This window comes from Pinus tabuliformis, chromosome J, assembly GCF_031772625.1.
Source record: "Pinus tabuliformis cultivar Carrire ecotype Pingquan chromosome J, CPIR1, whole genome shotgun sequence".
NCBI lineage: Eukaryota > Viridiplantae > Streptophyta > Pinopsida > Pinales > Pinaceae > Pinus > Pinus tabuliformis.
In genome coordinates this window covers 529,270,816-529,297,074 of record NC_142295.1, presented here as the reverse complement: position 1 = coordinate 529,297,074, position 26,259 = coordinate 529,270,816, and the positions used below count along the sequence as shown (strand labels likewise).

The following is a 26,259-nucleotide window of genomic DNA, read 5'->3' as shown; positions in this document are numbered from 1 at the left end:
CTGAAAAAATCGCCAAAAAATTGGCCGATTTAATCCTTTCGCTGAAAAAATCGCGTTTTTAGGAATAAATCCCGATTTTTTCGGGACTTTTTCCACACTGGGAAACCACCTAATAGGATCCTTCATTAACCACTCCTACCCAAGAAGGTAACACTAATACATGCTCAAAGCCCAGTTGGAAGGGCATGCCACTATGAAGTGTCCACTTTTGCCCCTGAATAGCAAGCTTATTTAATGAATTGCACTAATGCATTATTGTACTTGAAGGTGAGGAGATGCATTCAATCTTATACAGGATTGTAGGTGGGTTTCCATCTTGTTTTTGGCCTCCCTATACGTGATCCAAGCCCACCAGACAGTCATAATGGCACTTGTAGCGTAAGCGTTGAGAGTCATGGGCCTCCAACCATGCAGAGCATTGATTGCCACACCATGGGCTTCTTCAGCACCACAACATTTTTGTTCGTGCCCCATTTATACAAAGATGATGATGCACTTGGACCATGTTGCCCAGTCATCTACACATTGCACCCGATACTTGATAGTTGTTCCAGGGCCAAGAGGAGGTTTGGTGTTTCCTAGGGACATATGGGAGGGCATGTGTCATCTTCTAGCCCTCATTGATGGAGCATTAACTTGATCTTGAGCCATTTGGAGACCCATGAGACCCATTTGGAGCCCACAAAGCCCAAATTGGGGTTTGGAGATGTTTTGCAGCATTTGGAGGGCATCCCCCTCTTATTCATTATTTTTTAGGCCCTCACTCTCATCCTTAGCACATGAGGCCTCAACATTGCCCTTCTAGGCCTCCACATCAGCCTAGTGTGGCCCTAAGAAGGCTTATTCGATTTATTTTATGAGCTATCATGGTTGGCTTGTAACCATGGGTGGGTTACTAGACATTTTAGGCATTGGAGGGGCTTTTTCTTTTCATTTTTGAACTCTTAGATCATGTATAAATAGATGAGGCCTAGCCTCATTCTATCCATCACACTTGGGATTTTCGATCTCTCATTAGAGAATTTTGAACTTGCAATTAGAGGATGAATTTGGATGAATTTGATGCATTTTGATGTTTGGAAATTTTCGCTATCTCTCTTGGAGCTTCTCTTTGGCATTCTTGTGGATGGATATATTCTTCATTGTCTTGTAAGTGCTATTTAATGTTATATTTCTGATTTAATGAATGTCTAATGCATGGAATATTGTCTTATGGTCTTTAATGTGCCCTAATTAATGAAATTTTGTTAGAACATTGAAGTTATTGGAAATTTTGCATGTGTTATTCATGGATAATGAATGAATGAATGTTCCTAGAGGTTATGTTGCATTTTGCATCCTTGAAACTCCACTAATAATTGCCATCGAAGTATAAAAATCTAGAAGTGTTGTGTAGTTGCTTCATTAGGGCTAATGACGCTGCTTCTAGGTCTCCTTGAAGAGCGAGTTGCCAAATCAAGGTCATCTTTGACTCCAATTCTCCCAATTGCTAGGCACTGGTCTTAAATCCTTGGTGATCAATCTTAACTCAACGAATCATCTTTCTTTTCACCACTTTCTCATCTTTTCCTCATCCCTTTAAGGATAAGGAGGCCTCTCTAGGGCTTCGTGCAAATACTAATAGAGGAGTGTGTTTTGAATTCTCTCTAACAAGACTCTTCATTAGTGTCTCCTCTAGGCATCCACAAGTTTTGAACGAATTGTCACGGTGGAATCTCCATAAAATTGATGCCCTTGCCTTCACATCAAGTGGGAACCCTAGAAGCTAATCCTTCAACTTGGGGATTTCTTCAAGGCTTGTGCTTTAGTACTTGTTGACATATAGCATTCATATCCTTATCTCTTGTCTACCTTGACCTTGGATGAACTCATATATCAACAAATATCGCAACCCTAGGTCTCGTGTAGTCTTCCTTTCAAGGGCTTTTTCTTGCAAAGTCTTCCTAGATTCTCCTAAAGCTCGTACTTTTGTTTAACTTTTCCATTGAATGCGCCACCTTGCCTCACTTTAAATCTATCCTAGATATATCTTGCCTCTGTCCCATGGTGTTGTTGTGCCCTCTAGATCTAGCCTCTCTACAAGGCCTACTAGTTTCTGCAGCAACAGGGTGCTTATGCTTGTTTGTTCTTGGGCATTTTGTATGGATTATGGGGTTATCTAGAAGAATGAGGGGCTTTGACTATGACCTTGTTCTCTCACTTTAAATGGAAGTTAATCTTTGATCCTAGTCTAATGGGACCTCCCTTAATGGATCAATGTGTACAAGAGGGGCACTACTTACGAAGCCTTGATTGACATAGCATAGTACCATCTTCCCCTATATCATACTTAACACCTTTCATCTTACATTACAAGCCCATATCTCACCTCCATTATTCGAGTGCATGAGTTCTTTCGGATTTGGTACCCATATGTGCACATTCCTGAGTAGGGCCTGAAAACTTTTCCCTAGGAGGTTGATGCAACTAAAAGAAATAGAAAGAGCATATCATGGCCACAACAAAATTCAAGAAAGAAAAATCAAAATGCAAAAGATGATCAAGGACATAAAAATTAGCACAAGGGCAAAAGCCTAGCATGAGCTCTACCTCACTCATATGGCCATCACTCAGTTCCTGAGCACATTGCTCCATTGGATCAAAAGGAAGGAACCCTTGCATGTCCCAACACCAATGAGCGATAAACTGAATCATCATTAAGGGGTAATACAGTTGTCACGTCATTCAAAGCAAGCTCTAATCCTTGAGACATGAGCAATAATACAAAGAAAGATCAAAAAAAAGAAAAAGGCGCACAAAAGGGGTGGAAAAACAAAGGTCGAGTTGGTAACTCATGCATCCACAAATGCTTGCTCCTCACATCTATACACTCAGGATGTGGAAACCCCCATCAACCGGCCCCTTTGACCATGGCACTTGGCCATGAAGTCTTATCCCCTCCGTTATGATCATTATTATTCACTAACACCTATCAATTGAACGGTAAGTTCAAGGCCCTGATTTTGGAAGGGGATCCTTATCTGAGGTATTAAATAGCTCAGGGCATTCAAGCTTGGTTCACTTAGATGTAATAATGATCTTTGTCCCTAATGACTGGGTTCTTTCACTAGAATTCGTGATGTGATTGTCATGTGGTTTTATAGCCTATGTCCTAGGTACCTCCTCTGCAAGTACCCAGGGCATTAGAGAACTATATTGGCACAAACAAGTGAAGCATTGAGACTTTTGGGCCTCCCAACAGTAGTAGCAGATGACGCATGTTCCAAGGCACCTTCTGCACCAATGATGTTGGATCATTTTGCATTGAATTTGATGATTCTTCAGGATGACACAGCTGGACCCAGCATGCCCCCAAGTCGGCCTAGACACCAATTGATGGATGGCAGTTGATTTGGGGCCAAGGTGAGGATGGTCTCACCTTTCGAGACTAGGGAGGGCTAGTTGCACCTGAGAAGCCCTCAATGTTGGAAGAGAGAAGGCCACTTTAGAGCAGTTGGAGACCCATGGAGACACTTTGTGGTGCCCCGGCTAGATCTTGGGACCACACAAGAGCCAATGAGATTGATTTGAGAGCCAACCCTCAGATTTTGAATTTTACATGCTTCTACATCATCTCAGACACCTCATAGCATTTGGACATGCCATTTGGAGCTTCTTTCATGCATGACATCAGCCCTAGAGGGCTAGCGGCTCACACATTTGGCCTAATTAGGGTATTTATTATTAAGCTAGTGAGTTGGCTTGTAACCCAAGGTTGTGTTGTAATCAAACTTGTTTTCTAGGGGCTTTTAGGTTAATTAGCTCTTGTCCTCCTCATATAAATAGAGGAGAGGATCATTCATTTCTATTCGTCATCAATTGTGACTATTTCAGCCCTCTTTGGAGATTTTCAACCCTCTTATATCTTAGAGAGATTTGATCTATGGAGAACTTTGTCTATTGCAACTAGATTCTTGGCATTGGAGAAGTTATCTTGGATCAATAGTGGATTATACATGCATTTTATCTTGTAAGTGAATCTTGTTCTTGATAAATTTTTGGTCTTATGTCTAATGTATGGAATGCATTAATTATCTAGGGTTTTTCTATTACACCATTTATTATTGAAGATCAATTGTATAGAATCTAGATATCATCATTGTATGCATTACTCATGTATGAAATGTGAATGATAATGCGTGTGATAAATTGTTGTAATAGCTCTCCCAAGTGATATTGATACCTTACAAAGATAATATTTAGGGTTTTCTCCTAGGGCATCAAAGCATCCTTACGCCTTTGCAAGACTTAACTAATCTATCACACCCATAGACTCCATCATCCCAAGGACTAGCCATTGGCCTTGTCAATTTGGTGATCAAACCTCATTTTATCCATAAACTTGGCTTTCGCTCTTTCTCTCCTAATTTCAACCCTCTCAAGGATAAGTAGCCTAACTAGGGCTTGGTGCAAATTCGTCTAACGGAAGAATTTTGGTTGGTCAAAGGATTCAACATCAAGAGAATACTTGGTTGCCTCAAAATCGACATTCTTTGGTAGCTAATATATCCATTTTAAGCCTCAATTTTCTTGCCCTTGCTAGATTGCCCTCGATAAACGATAGTTTGGCTAGGCTTCAACCTGAAGACATTTTGAAGGTTTCTTGTGCCATTGGCTTACTAATATTCATTGTTTGGAAACCTTTTCTCTGTACATTAACCTTAGGATATTACCATTTTGTTTGTTATTCCTCAAGCCCTAGGTCTTGTGTGCCCTAATTAGGCATTTCTAGAGGATGTGAATTGCCTTATTTTCTTTCGTTGAGCTTTGTACTTAAGAAGAGCCATCCTCTAGGAGCCTCAAGTGTCACCTTAACCCTAAGGACCTAAAATATCTTACATAGGTGAGCTATATACCAAGAAGCCTCCCATTGGTGAAAGTCCATAAAGAGCAAGGGGTAGTGGCTATGGTGATAGTGGGCCACACCTCATTGTTGTCACTTAGTCTAGGGCTTGCCTTGTAGAGTGCCATTTTACAAGACCTACTAGAATTTGAGGCAACATGTGTTGACTTTTCTGTAACATCAAGAGGTATTCTCGTGAGCCAAAATGGCCTCTTAAGTTGACCAAAGAAAATTATACAAAATGAAAATAAAATTATTATTTTTTCCCTTCATGTAGGCCCTAAAAAGACAAGTTGGCCCTGTTACCCACCATTTTGTCGGTGATATCCCTAGAGGAAAAAAAAATTCTGAAATATGCACCTCAGCGAGCAGCCAGTGGCTCCTTGTAGCCACTAGCTAGCTCATTGTGCCATTTCTCCGCCCCCTGAGCCAGCGATGTGGTCCCTCACCAATCTGCCATGATCGTATGTTTGAAGGTGGGCCTTTTGAAACTAAAGGTATGCCTTGTCATTTGGTAATGGAGTATTTTAGTTTGCTTATCATGGACACTTTTGGGCATGGAATAATGGAGGGATTCAGCAGAAAGAATGGGCTAAGTCTATGCTCTTGTCCCCTAGACCCCTTTTGGATATTAACCTTGGACTCTAGTCTCATCGGATCTCTTTTACTGACTAATTGGCTTTAGGGATCTTATTTCACAAGAAACCCTGATTTTCGTTGTGTAGTCTCGCTCCCTTATCTGCATATATTACCCCCTTTCCACTCATTACTACTCCATTCATCATTTCTCCCACCTGGGTCCACATTCCCCCACTAGGTCCACATAGGGTTAGCCTTTCCCCTTCCCCTTGCCCACACCTTGGGCTAGGCCTGAAATGATGCCCTGAAGGTTGATGCAGCTAAAAAAGAAAAATAAAAGCATAATTGGCCACATTCAATAGGAAAATGTACCACAAAATGCAAAATATGGTTGGGACAAACACATAGCACGTGGCCTTCACCCTAGTTTCAACAGGTTCTATGGGCCTCCTTCATCATATAGGAACCCATGATTGTCCCAACCTGTGGTGGGCAATGAACCACCTTACCTTAAAAACAGGTATTCACTGCTATATCTCACACATCATGCTCTTACCCCTTGAGCCCTGAGCAATTAGTCAAAGAAAAATCATAAAAAGGCAAAAGGCATATAAATAAAGGTGGAAAAATCAAGGTCGGGGCACCTCATGTACCACGATTTCTCCCCCCTATACATTAAAAACCCAAATGTGGGCTTCCCTTTTATTAGCTACCCTTAAACCCCAACATGTGGCCCAGGGCTGCCCCTTCTCACCCCTTACTTCATTCACCTATCTATCACAGACCACCACCTTTTAAAGGATATACCTTCAACATGTTATCTCCATTAGAAGTAGAAACCACCTAATAGGATACTTGGTTAACCCCATTTGGAGTTTGGGAGGCATTGGCACATCCTGAAGCCCTTTATGGAAGGACAGGGCATGATGAAGTCCCCACCTGTGATCCTTGGTTGGTAAGCTCATTTACTTGATTTCTCTAATGACTTGTTGTACTAGAAGGCTAGGGGACGCATTGGATCTTATGCAGGATTGCAGATGTTTTCTATTTTGGGTTTGGTCTCCATACGGGGTCCTAATGCTCCAGAGGGCTACATTAGCACATGTAGGGTGTGTGTTGAGAGTCATGGGACTCCACAAAAGTAGATAGCACTCCATGGATCCTCGAGGATGTTCAGAGATTGCTTGAGATTCACCTATTGGACAAGGAAGATGCACCTGGTTCACCTTTGCCCAGTCGGCCCCACAAATGTACCATGCACTTGGCATCTAACCCAGGACTTGTAGGATGATGTGGCATCACCTACACCATTATTAGAGCCCTTACAGATGATCTATAGGCATCTTCGACTCATATGGAGACCCATGAGGTTATTGTTGTGCCCCCACATCCACCAGGAGCACCATAAGTTTATTGTTTGGAGAACAAGGGGCCACCCCCTTGTCCATCACTTTTGAGGTCATATTCATCATTATGGCACTTACGAACCTCATCAGGACTCTTGGAGGGCCCTACGACATCAATAGATTATTATTTGACCTCTTGAAAGGCTTATTATTTTATTTGTGAGCTAGTTTGGTGGGCTTGTCACCAAAGGTTAGTTAATTTACACATTATTTTATTTTAGGGGCTAATGTAGGCCCAATTAGCTAATTTGAACTCCTGAGGAGTGTATAAATAGAGTTAGATGAATTCACTTTGTATCATCACTTGACTTGGATCATTCTCTCACTTGAGAACTTCACAATTTTTCCTTGGAGGATATTTTTGGATCATGGATGAATTTTGATGTGTGGATTGGGTCTTCTTATCTTGGAGCTTCTTATATTGCAAGTGTGATGATGGTTAGATATATTCTCTTACATGTAAGTACAATTTTGACGTTATTTTCTTGTACTTTCCTACATACATTGATCATGAGATATTCACTATTTTAGGGCTAATTGTTGCATGCATTTATGTCATCAATGTAGAATTATCTCTCTATATAGTTTATCTCTATGTATGGGCCATGTTTGATGAACGAATTGTCCTAGAGGTCAAAGTTACCTTGATAAGCCTTCTCTATTTGCAACGAAGTATAAATGCTTTTAAGCTCACTTTTCTTCTCTTGCCCTTAACATTGGACAAAGTTGACTTTGAGAGCCTCCTTGAACAAGAAACGAAATCCATCTTCATAGTTCTCCTTGATTCCATATCCCCAAGAGGAATTAGGCACTAATCCATCAAAAGGTGGTCACTTCAAACCTATTTCTTCACCTTTTTCCCCTGTTTCTAGGTCTAACCAAATTGGGTCACCTAGGGCATCATTTTCCCAGCAAACTATCCCTTTGAAAAGTTCGATCTCCTAACCTCTCCTGCATTGGCGTCTCCTCAAGACCTCCTCCAAATTTGAGGCCATTCTGACAGTGGAGTTATGAGAAAAGCCAAGCCCTAGCACTGAGATCAAACTTTACCCTAGCATCCCCAAGGCTAGTGCCTCCTAGGATCAATTCAGCACCTTTAAGTGAAAATTCTTTCTTTGATCCTTTCCTCCACCTTGTATAGGGTAAGAACATCATTGGTTGCCATACACTTTCCTCCTAACCTAGGCTGGGTCCACTTGGTCCTGTGTGGTCCTGTTACATGAAAAGACAATTCTTCAAGAACCATCCGGGATACCAATTTCAATAAGGATTTTAGGGATTGGGAAACTCTTTCGCAAGTCATATTCCCTAAACCTACCCCTCAAATCCTCCCATCCTTCTCCTAGAAGACATTGTACCTTGCTTAGAAACCAAGCAAGCTCTATCCTTCAACCTCTTCTGGAAAGGGATCATTTGGGTCACTCTACATCCACTCATTGATTTATCCCTCACTGGTGACTCCATAATATATTGGGTCTCCACCCATCGGTGAAACTCTATAAATAGTAGGGAGCCTTAATTAAGGTTTACAGTGGGCTAAGTCTCCATTTGTTTCCCCTAGTCTACCATTTTCTCTATAGGGATCCACTTTAGGTCCCCAACTAGTTTGAGCGATAACAGGCCCCACTTGTGAATGGGTGTGACCCACTTCATTTGACCAATATAAATACCAATTCGACCTCCTCGTTTGGACAATTTCAGATCATCATCACATCTACTATTCTTTTGTTCACACATGCAAGTTAAGGAGGAAGATTTATGAGTTTTGAAGCGAATCGTTGACCATCAATGACCTGCTTTATTTTGAATAATATTCGGACCACATTTAGATTGTTTTTTCATAGATTTCTATACAAGTTTGACCGTGGAAGGAGGTTGTTTTGACCCCAGGAATCTCAGACTTTGACGTTGACCTTGATCGCAAAAGAAGGCCACAGTCAACCTCAATTGACTGCATTGACCGCAGACCCTTTGACCGCAAGTTCGAGCTGACTATAGGCCAAATTTCAGCGCTTTTGTCCAGAGGTGACTTTTGTACAATTTGTAAGGTTTTGACTAGCAATGACAAGTTATTTTGACCAAGTTTGACTAACGTTTAACTTGGAAATTGACACAGATTTCTCAACAATTTTATTGTAAACTATGTTGAAGATTGAATTCTCCGTAGAAGAAAAGATGGTTGGGTTTTTCCCAAGGTTGAGTTTGCCCAAGGTAAATGTGTCTCTCTTCTGCTTGGTTACCTCTTTATGATCCTATTGTTATTATTGCTTTACTATGAGAATTTCAATGTATAGTTGCTTAATGATATAAGTGACAATATAACTGAAGTGTAAATCATTGGAAGTAATTCTAAGATTAGAAGATCAGTTTCTGTTATAAGAAAATTCAATAACATGGACCTCCACCAGGTGGTGTTGGCATTATGGCATTGATTTAAAGCTATGGCACAGGTGTTGTCCTTGATGGCAACTCTCTTTGGTAACAAATCTCAGTTCAGGCCTTCAGAATGAAGGAAAAGTCATATACGCAGGTTCATCTAGACGAAGACGCGTATACACGCGGGATAGACGTTACAAAGGTGCGTATGCGTATACACGCACGTTCATGCAAGGAAAAGTGCGTATATGTTGGAGAACTTACTTTTGGTCTATGGTAGTTAGTCCTTGGTATTTGAACCTATGGTTTTGGACCATGGTATCTCGTCAGAAGTGTTGATCCCAAGTATTGGGTCCTTGGTATTGTTTTATTATGGTTTTGGACCGTGGTATTGTGAAAGGCCTAAGACTATAAAAGAGGAAGGAGATCATTTGGCAAGGGATCATCGAAATTAATTGAATATCTGATAAGTGCTAGATCTGAAATATTGGTGATTGGGGTTACGATGCAGATCTAGATCTGAATGAAGGAGGAACCTTAGCGCAAAGAGAAGGATAAGTTCTATTGATGGGTCATAATCTTAAGGCTTGAATGATAGTATCTTTGTATGATTTTGATCTGTTATATGTGGCGCATGCTTGATCTATAAATCTGATACTCTGGGCTAATCAGTGTCTGAATTTTTGAAAGAGTGAATTATCCTTTATAGATCTATACGCAGGTTCAGTGAAGCGAAGGCGCGTATACACGTTGTTTTGGTAAGGTAAAGAAGCGTATACGCAGGTTGGCTTTGATACAGACGCGTATACACGCAGGTTTCTGAACAGTGAAGTAGCGTACATCTCTTAATTTATGTTCTAGTTGTTTCTGTTTATTGTTGCAGTGGTCAGGGTTCAAAATTGGTGTGTGGTTACAGTTACTGTGTTCTGGGTACAGCTGTCAGAGAAGTGTTTATCTTGATTCAGTTCTAATTGGTGAAAAGGAGATTGTTTGATGCAGAAATCCTTGATGATTGATTGATGTTCATGGATCCAGTCTGAAAATTTATGAAACGTGGTCCCTGGAAGAAAGAGAAGGTTGTAGCCTTCTGTAGGCCAGCACCTACGTACTAGTATCTTGGCTAGTGCAAGAGCTAAGGGGGTTGTAGCTCCCTTCCAGGAGAAGCTGGAGAACGAGAGAGGGTTGTAGCTCTCTGCAGGTTGCAGCCTGTGTACTGGTAAAGGACTGCACCAGTACATTGTAAAAAGAAGTTTCTAATTAAAAGAAGATAGAGACGAATTGCAGCAGGTGGTTTTCACCCACATTGGGTTTCCACCTTATATCTTGTGTTCTTGTGTGTGATTTTCTTCTGCTTTGTTTCTGGTTACTGGTTATTTAATTCTAATACACATATTAACAATCATCATCTGAAAGATAAAGTAAATTATAAGTTTGCATTGTATACGCGGGTTTCCTTCTACATAGTTGCGTATATACGCGGGTTTAATTAACTGAAGTAGCATATATTATCTGGATTTGAAAAAGGGAATATTTGACTTGATAATACTGATTCACCCCCCCTCTCAATATTATTTCCAACAGGTGGTCCCATGGCCATGGCACTTAGCCATGAAGCCTTTCCCCTTCGTCACCATTATTATCACTAACACCTATGAATTACAGGGTTAGCCTTGGAAATGTCACCTTCCCTTCGGGGTTGGAAGCACCTCATTGAGTCGATTACCTAGCCACCTCTAACAAGGTAGGGAACACTTTTTTTAGACTTGGTCTAATTAGATATTTGAAGGTGGTCCCCACTTGAAGTCTTATTGTGCTCTTAACAATTAAGTATGGTCTACTATGATGCATATATGCTCATTGTCTCTAATGAGTGGTTTCTTACACTTGAATTTGGGATGGTTTTTCCAAGTGTTCTTCATAGAGCAACAGAGGCCCTAACGGCACACCCATTCCATGCCTACTCCACATGATGTCGAGGTTGTATTACACTTCCAAAGAGCAATAATGAACATGCAAATATAGTGTTGCCCTTCCACAGCACAGTATTGGGCACTTTGATGATCATGAAATTGATTGACACCTCTAAGCACCCCAAGATGTTGAAACATTGAGCTCACATTGCTTAGCATTGGAGATTCTTGATGAAAACCAAGGTGATGATATTCAACTACCCAATGAAGTCCCGATCAAATTTCCACCTTCTTTGCAAGGGGCAGGTGGTTGAGACGATCACTGCATACACATATCTAGTCCAATTTTTAGGGCCTAGATATAGGTTGAGGCAAGCTCTCCAACCCTATGAAAATAGTGGTATGTGTCAATTTCTCTAATAGAGAATGTGTGTTTATCACACCATTTTCAAGATATATCATCCAACCTAGACCTTATGGACTCATCATCAAACCCACTATTTCATATGTGATGAGTCTTAAAATTACCATCTTTTGATGTGCTCGTTTCTTGATTTCTAATCACTTTTCATTTACCCATAACCTTATATTAGCCCATTTTAATGCACATATGCAGAATTTAAGCTTTCAAGTGTTTCCAAATACATTTCTTAGTATTTCATTGAGTTGTGGTTAACATTAGGGAGAATTAGTGTTTTATGTATTTACTTTTGAAGTGTTTGCTCATGTGTGAACAAGTTTCTATAGGAATGGGTCCATAAGCTATGAGGTTGAAGAAATTCGAATTAATGGTACAAAGCATTTGTAGATCAATGTATTGCAGATCTAGCATGCCACGAAGGAGCAAATCGACCACAACCAATCATGTAGCCACTTGGGGAAGAAACTACAACAAATTTCATGGTTTCAGTTATTGGAACACATATTTCTACGTGCCCAAGTGTAGTGCCCTAATTCCTAATTTGCAGTAACCAGATAGACACGCATAAGAAATTTGAAAACAGTAATACATAAAATTGAAATCTGCACCTACCTGAGCTGCTTGCCGACTTCCGATTCCGCTGCTGAACTGGTAATCCTTTGATTCAATTTCGAGATGGCCAATACCACCCGACCAGACAGAGCAACCTGGTTGCCCGATCCAGAGAAGCTCTCCACAGAGGCTCTCTGTCCCTCCGTGCCCAGAACTCAGATCACTCAAAGCTCTTCCACTGTAAAATCTCTTCTCCGGGTTTCCTGCTAATGAGTCTATACTTCTCTCGTTTTTCCGCACCCCCTGCTCCTGGCTCAGGCTTCTGCTATATATCCCCTCGCCTGGCGGTGGCCGCCCTCCCACTTGTAGCCACCGCCTCTCAGCATTCATGTCTCTCTGCGATATTTCTTTGTAATAAATCCTCAGTAGGTAGGGTAGTCTTTATGAGTTCAGATATTCTTTATACGATCCCTTATATCTGATATATATATATAGTTTGATTGATATCTACGTTGACACGTTATTGCATAAGTTCATAACTTTAACTTATATATATATTCATGACATTTCTTTAATACATGGTATAACTTTAATGATATTTCTTATAACATTTCATTTAATATATTTTATAAACATTAAATGATTTTTACTTATAACATTTTATCAAGTATATGTTATAAATATTTAATGATATATATATACTTATAACATTTCAAAATATGTTATAAACATTTAATGATATATATATTTTTTTAAATTATATTTGTAAAGTCTAACTATATATCATAAAATATAATGTATATATATAGATATATTCATATATTATAAAGTTTAACGTTTTTATTAATGGGTCAATTAGATGGGTTGTTACATACATTCCCCCTTCTGAAAACTTCGTCCCGAAGTTAGAGCTTTAGGTTCAAGGTTTTAATAGGTATGCCCTTATCTATCCAGGTCCCCAAGCTATTCAAACTCATCCTTTCCTCCCTAATCTCTTCTGCTCCCATCCTATCCGTCCTCTACTAGAGTATGCCATGGCGTCGATTTACTGACCTCACCATTCATAACACGAAGGTAACAGCGTCGGCTATACCGACCTGATTCCCAGTAGGCATCCGGCAGTCATCATCACACGTCTAGGGGAGCGTGACTCGCACAGTCCTCCCATGACTCCAGGATTCGGAGGATAAACGGTGGGTAACACCTCCACCCCTCCAGTAGTATCAGGGCTACTCCCTTATCATAGAATCACTTTGAGCTTTAACTGATCTGAGTTCTGTCATCACGTGGTCATCTCGAAAATTGGATCAATTATCTGCAATCATAGTTTATCTGCCAGTTTACCTGCAATCTTACACTTACCCAGCATTTGTAAAATGTGCATCAGTATATTCGGAATAACTTATGTATTATCTACATATAACAGAATTTTGTTTATTTTCTATGCATGTATTCTGACTTGTCTATAGGTGTATTCACTTCCTGTCTTTTATTTCAGTTGCTCGTTTTGACATGCATAAAATAAAACAGATTTATATTGTTCAATTTCTACCCGAAGTAAAATCATTTGACGGTCTTAACTTTACTTCAACATTTATAATTTAGTAATATAATCACATATATTGTTTTGGGTATCCATGTACCAGCAGGAATGAAACACATATTATTTTGGTATCCACGTACCGGCAGGAATTTAAACATATATTATTTTGGTATCCATGTACCAGCAGGAATTTAAACATATATTATGCCGCAAAGTTCCATGTTTATCACCAATCATTCAAATGTTTTTTTGGTTTTCTAACAGAGGTGAAGTAAATATATATACTAAACATAGTGTAAAAGCTCTTCAAAATGGACATAAACTAGGGTATCTCTGACATATGTCCTCTGTATTCTCCCAAGTCGCTGATCCAGGACTATACTTGTCCCACTGGACCTTAACTTGGTCCACCAGGCGGTTCCTCAGCTGTCGAACTCTACGTTCCAGTATACGTAACGGTTCGACCGTTATGACTCCCTCGTCTGATACCTGCAATTCTTTCCACTGGATGTTATGAGATAGATCAGCTACATAATGCCTTAATACAGAAACATGAAATACATTATGAATTCTATGCAGGTGAGGTGGCAGGGCAAGACGATAGGCCACAGGTCCAACTCTTTCCACGACTTTAAACGGTCCTATAAATCGGGGTGACAGCTTTGTCCCTTTTCCGAATCGAATAGTACTTTTATTTGGCTTGATGCGGACGAAGACCTGGTCCCCTACTTCATACCTCCTATCAGATCGGTGAGCATCAGCATAACTCTTTTGTCTATCCTGTGCTTCCTTTAATCACTGTCTAATCTGCCTGACCTGCGCTTCCATTTCATGGATTAATTCTGGTCCTATTATCACTCGATCTTCTAACCTGTCCCAACTTAACGGTGTTCTGCACGGTCTGCCATATAAAGCTTCAAATGGAGGCATCCCAATCGAACTGTGGTAACTGTTGTTGTATGCGAATTCAACCAAGGGTAAATACTTTTCCCAGTGGGATTGCTGATCCATTACATACATCCGCAACATGTCTTCAAGTACTTGATTTACTCTTTCAGTCTGCCCATCAGTTTCAGGATGGTAAGCCGTGCTTAAATTTAGCTGAGTACCTAAGGTTGTCTGCATGCACGTCCAGAATCTGGAAGTGAATCGCGAATCTCTATCGGATATAATCTTCTTAGGTACTCCATGAAATCTGATAATTTCGTTTATGAATACTCGAGCCACGTCAGCAACATCATAAGTATCTCTTACCGGAATAAAATGGGCGCTTTTTGTTAATTTATCCACCACTACCAGAATGGCATTGTGTCTCAGAGAAGTAAGAGGTAGTCCAGTGATAAAATCCATAGAGATGGTCTCCCATTTAGACATAGGTATGTCGTGGGGTTGTAAGAGACCCGCTGGGTGACAATGATCTGCCTTTACTTGCTGACATTCCATACATTTTGCAACAAATTGAGCGATATCACGCTTCATGCCTGCCCAAAAGAAGAGTTTCTTGGTATCCGCATACATTTTCCCTACTCCAGGATGAGCACAATATACGGCTTTGTGAGCTTCCCTGAGGATGGTATCTCGAAGATCTTTATCATCAGGAATGTACATCCTTCCATGGAATCGCAAGATCCCATCGCTTTCTAATTCATAACCCTCGAACTTGGATTCTTTTGCCTTAATCCCCTCAAGACTTGCCCTCACTCTTAAATACCAGCTGTCTTTTATAAGACGATCCAGCACTCGTTGTCTTAAGTCCACCTTAATGGGTATGAGAGAAAATATCCGGGGTCTCCTGCTTAAGGCATCGGCTACCACATTTTCCTTTCCCTTAATATATGATATTCCGAAGTCATACTCACTTAGGAATTCACTCCATCGCCTTTGCCTGGCATTTAAGTCTCTTTGGGTGAACAAATATTGTAGACTTTGATGGTCGCTTTTAAGTGTAAACTTTCGTCCTACCAAATAGTGTCTCCAGATCTTTAAAGCTAGCATTACAGCGGCCAATTCTAAATCGTGAGTAGCATAAAGTTCTTCATGAGGTTTTAGCTTTCTGGAAGCATAAGCTATCACTCCCCTGTCCTGCATTAACACTGCACCCAGCCCTTGCTTGGATGCATCCGTACATACCGTAAAGTCTTTGCCCATATCCGGGACTCTTAGGATTGGCGCACTAGGATTGGCGCACTCAGAGAATGCATTATTACATTCCTCGGTCCACTCATACTTAACACCTTTACGCTGGAGGGTTGTGATTGGCTTCGCGATCTTGGAGAACCCTTCCACAAATCTCCGGTAAGAACCTGCTAAGCCCATAAAGCTTCGTATCTCATGTGCATTTTTCGGTATTGGCCAGTCCATGATTGCTTTTACCTTCTCCAGATCTACTGAAATCCCTTCACCTGATATGATGTGACCCAAATAATGAATCTTTTCCTGAAAGAAGGAACACTTGGACAGTTTTCCGTATAACTGACGTTCTCTAAGGCAGGACAATACTAACCGCAAATGCTCCTTATGCTCTTCTTCATTCTTGGAATAGATGAGAATATCATCTAAAAAGACTTGTACAAATTTATCAAGATACTGACGGAAAACACTGTTCATAAGATTCATGAATACGGCTGGCGCATTTGTTAACCCAAATGGTACCACAGTAAATTCATAGTGCCCAAAACGTGTCCGGAATGCTGTCTTAGAGATATCATTTTCAGAAATCCTTAGCTGATGATATCCTGATCGAAGATCAATTTTTGAAAAGACAGAAGCTCCTTTCATTTGATCGAAAAGATCATCGATCCGCGGCATAGGGTATTGATTCTTCACTGTAGCTCGATTCAAGTCCCGATAGTCTATGCATAATCTTAAGGATCCATCTTTCTTCTTCACAAAAATTACAGGAGCGCCCCAAGGTGAGGTACTGGGCCGAATAAGCCCTATATCGAGTAGTTCCTTCAACTGGATTTGCAATTCCTGAAGTTCTGGAGCTGTCATTCTATAAGGCGTTTTAGAAATCGGCTGGGTACCTGGCTTTAATTCAATAGTGAGATCCAATTCTCTTACCGGGGGTAATCCAGGTAGTTCCTTTGGAAATACATCCGGGAACTCGGCTATCACCGGATATTGTTCTAAGGACGGTCCCTTTTCCTGGCTTACTTCGTGAATTGCATAAGCCTGACAACCCTTTCTTAAACAACGCTTCACCTGCATTGCCGAAATGTAGCGCAAGGAAATTTCTCTCTTGATTCCTTGAATTTGGATTACTTCTCCCTCATCATTTAAGCCCAAAATCCTTTTTCCATAACAATCTACCCACGCTTGGTGAGCTTCCAGCCAATCCATACCTATGATAAGATCATACGTCCCTAGGGCGGTGACGTAGACTTTTAGTTTAGTCGCACAGACCCCTAGGTCAATTTTGCATTGATCCACACTCAAGCCCACGGTTTGGAGTTCTCCTGAGGCCATTTCCACTTGGTGGAAATCATTTTGTCTACGAGCTGCCAGCCCACATTTGTTTAATGCATATGACGAAATGAAACTATCTGTGGCACCAGTATCAAATAAGATTTTGAGTTTTACACCATTGATAATACCCGAAGATTCCACTACAGTGGATTGATGGGCTGCTTGGTCGTGGTTGACTACTGCATGAATTCTATGATTACTTCGATTGGCTGATATCGGCTCCCTCCCAATGCTTTGCAATATGTTCGATGACGCTTCTGGGTAGTTACGCTGGAAATGCGGCCCCCCACATCCCCAACAATTGAGCTGCGCTGATCCTCTTGAATTAAGGTGTGAGTTTCTAGAGAACGAGCCGCGTCCTTCCATGTTGGTTCCTCTCGCACCCCTTCCTCTACCGGTAGTCCCTCGCGATGCCCAAGGTCTGGTGTTGGACGATTGCGCAGCTATAGTGTTTACCGCCATGGGAACTCTTGTCCCCATACCTGGGGTAAACCTGTTACCGTAAGGTGGCCTCGAGCTACCTCCTCTGAAAAAGTTCCGGGGAGCCTTCCCTGGAAGTCCTGATTGTAAAGGCCCTGCTGGCCCTATATCCTTTTTGATTCCAAGGTGTTCTTCTGCATAACGGCTACATTCGACTGCCTCGGCTACCGATGATGGTTTCCACATACTTACCAAGGCTCTGATGCGAGGGTTTAACCCAAATATGAAGCGTTCAGCTTGCCGTTCATCAGAGTCTAAGTAGGGAATGTATTTTACCAGCTCCATAAACCTTATTTCGTACTCTTCCACCGTTTTACTTCCCTGAATTAGTGTATGAAAGGCTCTGGCTTGCTGCTGTTGAAAATATGGAGGTAAATACTTCGCGCGGAACCTTTCCTCAAACAGATCCCAAGGAACGTTGTCTGATGTAAGGTGTAGCTGCTTTTCCAGGTTTCCCCACCAAATCAGGGCACTTTCCTTTAGTTGAAACACGGCAATTTTTGTTTTTGCTGAAGGCGAATATTCTCTTAACCTAAAGCACCGGTTCATCCCCTCCAACCATGCCTCAGCGCGTTCACCAGCTCAACCTCCCGAAAATTCTGGGAGTCTAATTTTCTGAAGCTCTCTAGAGATGTCTTCTCTCGATCCTCTGGGCTCCAAATTATGTGGTTCCGCTGAACTGGTGGCTACATGCTGAAATTCCTCTTTGTTTTTAGCCTTAGTTGATTCCTTTAATGTTTCCAACAAGGCCTCCAAAGAGTTCATTATCACAGCCAACTCTGGCGCTGGAGCGTTTGATGTTGACGGTTGCCTTGGTGGTGACGAGGGTGAGGGGGATGGCGATGGTGACGGTGGCGGCATTAATGGTGATGATGCTGCCTGGTCACGTCGTCGTCGCTCATACGTCTTTACCATCGTAATGGTCCCTGAACACAAATAAAATGTATATATATAAAAAAAAATGGAGGCAGATAACCAAATTTTAACACACCAAATTCTTTGCAACTTCACATTTAAAACGGGTATAGTTTTGCTATTTTTACCCGCTAGGCGGATCTTACTGGTACCGAGGTCAAGGAGGGTGGCCACGCGACCTCCTTGTCCTAATGCAGGGTTTTCTAAAAATGAAAAATGAAAAATGAATAATGCAGAAGTGTATGGTTATTAGTCCCTAAGGTAAGACATCCAAAGTTTATTTACCTAATGACATCCCCAAAACGAAAATGTTAGCTTTTCGTTTACAATGTATATCGGTAACATAACTGTCATACCTCAACCTGACTATAACATTTAAGGGGGTCATCCGCATCCATACCCTGAATAAATTACAAGGGTATGGATTAAATCTTTAGCTTGTATGATTACCAGCATTGACAACTTGGCAATAAATTGCAAGCAGTTTGCTATTGGATCTAACATGCTGGTGCCTCTACTGATTGGCGCATGGATTAGCTAATTGAATTTCCAAAAGTCAGAAGTAATCAACTCAGAAGTAGTTCTTCCTTCGGGTGATGGAAGTGTGCTAATTTATGGTTTCCTGCCATGACAAAAACCTAAGGGCAGAATGTCACACCCTTATACAGGTGAGCACTTATTTTAATGCCTGCACAGACCAACACTACAGCTGCTCTGGGCAGAGGAATTTGAGGCACTTTTATAGCACATTTACAATATATATTATTTCCCAACAGTTTGATATTCTAATATTAAACGCCTAATGAGAGATATGAGCTGGCTATGGATTAAAACATGGGTCACTATTATAACATATAGTTTTTAATGGCTACCATTATGCATACTCAATTTAATCGTTGAACTTACTTTGTTTAAGTATATGGCACTCTTGGTATTACACAGTCACAATCTCGGCATGATTGTGACCTCACAGTTATACATTTTGGCATTCTAGACACAGTCAAGATCTTGGTGAAAATAGCAGTCATGATCTTGTTCTTTTATGAAGACAAGGTCCTGATCCCTATCTCGGTGTAGCTATCATAAAGACCACATTGTTATGATCTCAATAAAGGTACAGCAATGGTGACCTCAATGAAGGTACAACAGGGATGACCTCAGTGAAGGTGCCGCAGTGGTGTAACTGTGATGTGCTTCCTGGATTACTGCTATGTGCTTCCTTATAGGATAAGGAGATATGGTGCGCAGACAGTAAGGTGTTCTGTGATGGAAACTGACTTGTAAGAGGAGGTTTAGATTTATTTAAAAGTTTAACTGTCTTTCACGAAAAGAAAGCAAATACACAGTCATAATTACCGTGTGCCGGCTCCATTTCAAGACCAGGTAATTAAAGGAAAAACATCCACAAGTTGTCTCTATAGTCAGAATGCTAAGTATCTATAATGACAAGCAAACTCAAAGGTTCTTTAGCAGAATTCGACAAGTGCACATAAGCAACAGTTCTTTACCATACTTCATAACTAGATGTTTGATTTTGAGATCAGCTTCTAGGGTATTGTTGCTCACTTAAGCAAGGTAGCCTGTACAAGAAATAGTGCTATCTTGCATCATAACACACTGACACAGACTACTGCCAAATTTATATAGGTCACTATTCTTTTCTATTTGGCTGGTCCCACAAAGATAGTGTTTACAAATTTAGTATATCACATCAGTGTGCTCGCTAAAAGGTGCTAGAACAAGATATATTTGCTGAAGATGTGAATTTTACTATTCTTTTATGATTATACCGACCCCTTACATCCGTTTCCCCTTTACTTGGTGATTTCCTTTGAAAATGCTGTGCTCAAACAGGCTTGAAATATGTCTGTAAACGTTTTTGAGCATAAAGCTATGGCTCGTACTTGTACTTCATATATGTGTGTGTGTGAAGTTTCTAATTCCAAATTTTGTGTAACTGCAGATTTGATTTTCAGCTTATGTTATTTCTAAGAGTGAGTAGATTTCAGCCCTTGCTCATGCTGATTTGACGTAACATATAGCTAAATTGGTTATATGATTTAACACATCTGAAAGATAAAGAAGCATAATTACTGCAGTTATATTCTGCTGAAATAAGAAAAATCAGACCTGTTATATACCATATGGGTGTATGTCAATGCTGCAATGCTACAGCCCTTGCAGGAAGATTGAATTATTTTGCCAGGAGAATGAGTCATTTTTCAGGAACAAATTATTCAAGTATTTTGTTTATTATTGTTTAACACCCATGAAGCTCTTCTCTGCATCACAGCCTGTCAGCTTTGTTATCGCTCGGGTTCTTCCTAGAGGAAAAGTCCTAACCTCTCTGAAAGGAAAACCTAAGGATCCTATCAAGTGGTCACCACCTGGCACCTACTGACCATTCCACTCTTCGAGCCAAGGGGTATTCCTTTAGGGAAAACCACTCAAGACTAGCTCACTAAACTAACTTGGTTTGAAGGGTGCTGGTCAAGGCTTGGTGACAATGAACTTCTACGGGTACATTGAAAGCCAAAAGGTGACTTGATTAAATTATTTCATAACCAAAAAAAAAAGGCTCAAATGCACTTACACGCGAGCAAATTGTTGGTCTCGGCTCCCGTGGTCCCAACTTTACAAAAATCAAAAGTCGCGTGTTCGAGTCCCGTGCTCCCAAATTTCGGAAATAAAAAGAATGAGGTCGATACACAGGGCTGGGCCGGCCACATGTGGCCGCCGTTCGATTTGACGTGAGCCATGCGTCTTGGTTGGCGATAACTGCTTTGCACAAGAGGTCGCGAGTTCAATTGGTGGCACGACAAGAAAGTAGAATAAGGCGGTACTCTACAGTACCTCAAGCATTTAATCAGACATCTCTGCTTGGTTGGCGTGAGACGAGGGATTACCTATAGTGGTTATTTCTTAACACATCAGAAAAGTTACACAAGGGACCACTGCAAAGCAATGCCACACTTGAGACTCTGTGAACGAGACTCGAATGATACCCGCCCTCAAGTAGACCTGGATAGCGAGATCCTATGATGTGCAGGCATATTTATTAATATACACATACTAATTTTAATTTTATATAATGTTTCTTGTGATGCGCTAAATAAATAAAAAAATAACAACATTTTAACGCCACAACATCTGGGAAACTTTGACGGGAATTTGTTCGTCATAAAACATGTGAAATACAACAAACCTCGAGAACGTCTAATGTCTAATTCGAAACACCCATTCTGAGCATGCATAATTTTCTGTCAAAATATTCCCTCAGCGAAACAACGAATAAGCGAGGGATTTTACATTAATTATTGTTTGTAAAAGTGAAATTTATAAACTATCGACAACAACTAGCCCATACAAAGGGCGAAGCTTTAACCTGGTAAAATGTTAACATCATTATTGGGCGTGAGTCTGCGACTGTCACGATTGAAGCTGGTCACGATTGAAGTCAGGGAGGCCCGCAGATTTAATGGTGCTATTTTATAACCATTTTTTTTTTGCCCTAAGGTCCCAAAGGGTTTGAAACGGGCTTTGATACCATGTGTAGTGCCCTAATTCCTAATTTGCAGTAACCAGATAGACACGCATATGAAATTTGAAAACAGTAATACATAAAATTGAAATCTGCACCTACCTGAGCTGCTTGCCGACTTCCGATTCCGCTGCTGAACTGGTAATCCTTTGATTCAATTTCGAGATGGCCAATACCACCCGACCAGACAGAGCAACCTGGTTGCCCGATCCAGAGAAGCTCTCCACAGAGGCTCTCTGTCCCTCCGTGCCCAGAACTCAGATCACTCAAAGCTCTTCCACTGTAAAATCTCTTCTCCGGGTTTCCTGCTAATGAGTCTATACTTCTCTCGTTTTTCCGCACCCCCTGCTCCCGGCTCAGGCTTCTGCTATATATCCCCTCGCCTGGCGGTGGCCGCCCTCCCACTTGCAGCCACCGCCTCTCAGCATTCATGTCTCTCTGCGATATTTCTTTGTAATAAATCCTCAGTAGGTAGGGTAGTCTTTATGAGTTCAGATATTCTTTATACGATCCCTTATATCTGATATATATATAGTTTGATTGATATCTACGTTGACACGTTATTGCATAAGTTCATAACTTTAACTTATATATATATTCATGACATTTCTTTAATACATGGTATAACTTTAATGATATTTCTTATAACATTTCATTTAATATATTTTATAAACATTAAATGATTTTTACTTATAACATTTTATCAAGTATATGTTATAAATATTTAATGATATATATATACTTATAACATTTCAAAATATGTTATAAACATTTAATGATATATATATTTTTTTAAATTATATTTGTAAAGTCTAACTATATATCATAAAATATAATGTATATATATAGATATATTCATATATCATAAAGTTTAACGTTTTTATTAATGGGTCAATTAGATGGGTTGTTACACCAAGTGTGCATATTTATTTTTTTTATAGTTTTGAAGGTCTCCCATGTATATGCCATTGATCTAGGGAGATCAACACCATTAATAACTATTTTTGAACATATTTTGTGCAAGTTATTGTAACCCACCTGACAAATTTCCAATTTAACAATTAGTTGGGAGTTAGCTTGAAACTTGGAACCATTTATGAATTGTAGCCACTTGAGAATATCTTATGTTCAATTGGATTTATATTTAGATAGTTCTTGTAATCACTTGAGAATATTCTCAAGTGGATCTATTTTTAGACATTTGTTGTAACCATTCAGGAATATTCTACCTCCAACTAGATCTATATCTAGATATTAGTTTCAAACAAGCTCATGTATAAAAGAGAGTGCCATTTTTGTTCAAAAAGGAAGGACTCTTAGAGCACACAATCCAACTTAGCATGGAATAGAATACAAATTTCTTAAGATCTTGCTCCGATTCAAATTGTAGGTTTTATGGTGATATGTGATTTGGTTTGAGTTATGCTATTGTAGTTTCAATTTGGTGCCATGTTCAAGGAGGTAGAGCTCACTTCATTAGAGAAGAGCATTGTATAGTTTAGTAATCTTTCATTTCTTGTGCATGTTTATTTACATATCCATTTTGCTCTCCTTTATTGTTAATTTCCTTTAATTAATTTATCATTTATGCAAGTGCGTTTCCTTTATGAAATAGCATTTAAATTCATAGACTATTTTTATCAAAGTTCCCAACAATGGGAGTAGTGATCTATAGGAAAAAGAATTACCTAACTCATGCAAGAAGGTTCCCCAATAACAGCATGGTTCCCATTTAGTCATCAAGTGTTCAAGTATATGCATCATTGACAGCAGTCACTGGACCTTAGATTTATGTAATGTAGTGATGCAATTTCCTTTTGGTAGAAGCATATTAGACAAACTAATGCAAGTTAAGAATTTGTAGCCTACACATACAGAGCATGATATCTCACAAGTACATTGGAGACCCTGGATGATAAGATTATATGCACAAGAGTTCTTGGTCCAATAGAAAACATATAGAAACATTGTCAGTATGATTCAGAGATTTGGGGACAAAGACTACATGAGTCAGATTATGCCTGTATTGAGAGACTTCAAACCATCTTCCTCCACCACATCACTAGATGCAAGAGAGGATAGTCCCCCAACCCATCATCCAGGTAGAGTTTGTGGCATACCATTTCCAAATTGAGATTGTCTTCTGATTGGTAGAGTTATTGCATTGCCTTAATATATATTATTTACCAACTCTATAGCAGGCAGGCATTTCTAACTTTACCTGGCTTATCAATCTTCGAAGGCCATCACCTAGTCAACCCCCATCCCTACTAGGAGAGCATGGTGCAGGTATTCAAAGGTTTCAAGCTTCCTTTAGTCACTTGGTATATTGATAAGTTTCATTCCCTAGTTTAGGTACTCCTTTGGATGCTCCAGGCCATCTCTTGCCTAATATGTAATAGATGAATGGGATTATCATGAAGGAATTTATAGGTAATATATCCAAGTCACTTGGGTTGCCATCTATGGGTTTGGCACCCAAGATGGCTTTCTATACAAAACATTTCCTAGAGCACTTAGAGACAACCTCATAATGCAGCCCCTTTACACATTTTTCCATTGGATGCACAAGCTCAAGATCCCACAAGGCTAGTTTAGAGCGGACACATATTAGCTTCAAGTGGTGGAAAAAACCATATATCACAAGAGGGAAAATTATGTTAGATCTACCATAGACAAGAGACAAAGATAGAGGAACACTTCATATTCAAATGCCATCAATACTATGAGATATACAATTGAATCTACTACTTGTTTAGAGAATCTTATAACTCCCTAACCACCTTTTTCTTGTATCCAAACTGATAGTGTCAAGCATTATACTTGGGAGAGCTTAGAGTTCACATTCTTCACACACACACACACACACACCCCACAACACTAGATCAAAAACTGCTCTATGGATCGCAACTTTCTTGGTGTTCCCAGTGGATAGTGGCACCAAGAGGAAAGCAGATGGAAACACCATTCTAGCTCCTAGATCTATTAGACCCAAGAGGTAGTGCAACTCCCAATAGAGAGAGAACCATGCAAAGTATTGTATGAGGGTTCATGACAATGTATGCATGCCGAGTAGGCAGTCCCCCTCCACTACATCCAAACAGTAGTTCACCTCTTCTAGCTAGAGAAGCACTCCCAATGCCAGATCTAGCTACTCCAACCAAATTTCTATATAGAGATTATTTCATTTGATCTTGAATGGTAAGAGACATTCACACTCGACTTCAAAGGTTGACAACCTCTCTTCTTGGCCCAACCACAGGCTCTTGGAGGCTTGGAGCACTGAGGCTCTTTCCTATCATTGTATTTCATCTTGGTATCAGGGTAGTTGCTCTTAGACAATAGTGATCAATTTGGTTTCATGCATTTATAAGAGTTACCTTCACACACCCACTTCATATTGCCACTTTCGCATTGAGCAGTCCCGTTGACCTACTTTTTTTGTCATTTTTTGGATGTTAATGAACTTATCTCATCTTATGTTATCTAAAACCACCTGTCACAAGACAAATAGAATATAGTCTCACGTGTTTGGTTTCTAAAGTTGCAGCCTTGACAGTCATCAAAAACAGATTCATATTAGAAAAGGGCCATATATTAGAAAAGCCAAAAAAGACCATATGTCAATAGTCCACAAAGAACATTGGGTCTGGTTAAAATATATGTTTATCAGCAGAATCAGAAAATTGCAGATATGAGTCAGAAACTCCGGTCCAAATGCAAGTGGCATTATTTCCTCCCATACAAGTTGACCAAGTCAATCTACAGAATTAGAAGAAAAGCCATCCACGAGACTAGAATTCAAATATCTAGTTGACAAAGGAAGGTAATCAAAAAGACAAATCATAGTCGTTACCTCCCATACATCTCCCATGATGTAGACCGAAGTAAGTAAGAATTGCCAGCCAGCTGCACTATAGATCGAGCAATGGGACCATGATTTCTGTATGCATCACCTGCCAGTAGCATTGATCCACCAGACCTTTCTAGGGAGGTAACAGACAGATCACTTAAAGGACCACCAGTTACCGCAGAAGATGGATCTATTCCAGATTCACTCAGTGCATAACAGCTTAATCTCAGATCCTGCCGTGGCCATCAAGAACACAACAGTCAGATAAATCAACAAAATCACAATAAGAATACTTGATCGAAAAGATTATCATAAGACTAGTCGAGGCAAATA

At 40.2% G+C, this 26,259-nt stretch overlaps 1 protein-coding gene across 2 annotated transcripts in view; it reads right to left on the bottom strand.

Moving 5' to 3' along the window:
- LOC149228080 (anaphase-promoting complex subunit) overlaps positions 1–26,259 on the bottom strand; it is a 381,219-nt gene that overhangs the window by 114,491 nt on the left and 240,469 nt on the right. For both annotated transcript variants that reach the window (XM_089378045.1, XM_089378044.1), the window contains one exon: positions 25,930–26,159. In XM_089378045.1, coding sequence (XP_089234171.1) covers positions 25,930–26,159 — 230 coding nt within the window. The remainder of the gene's footprint in view (positions 1–25,929; positions 26,160–26,259) is intronic.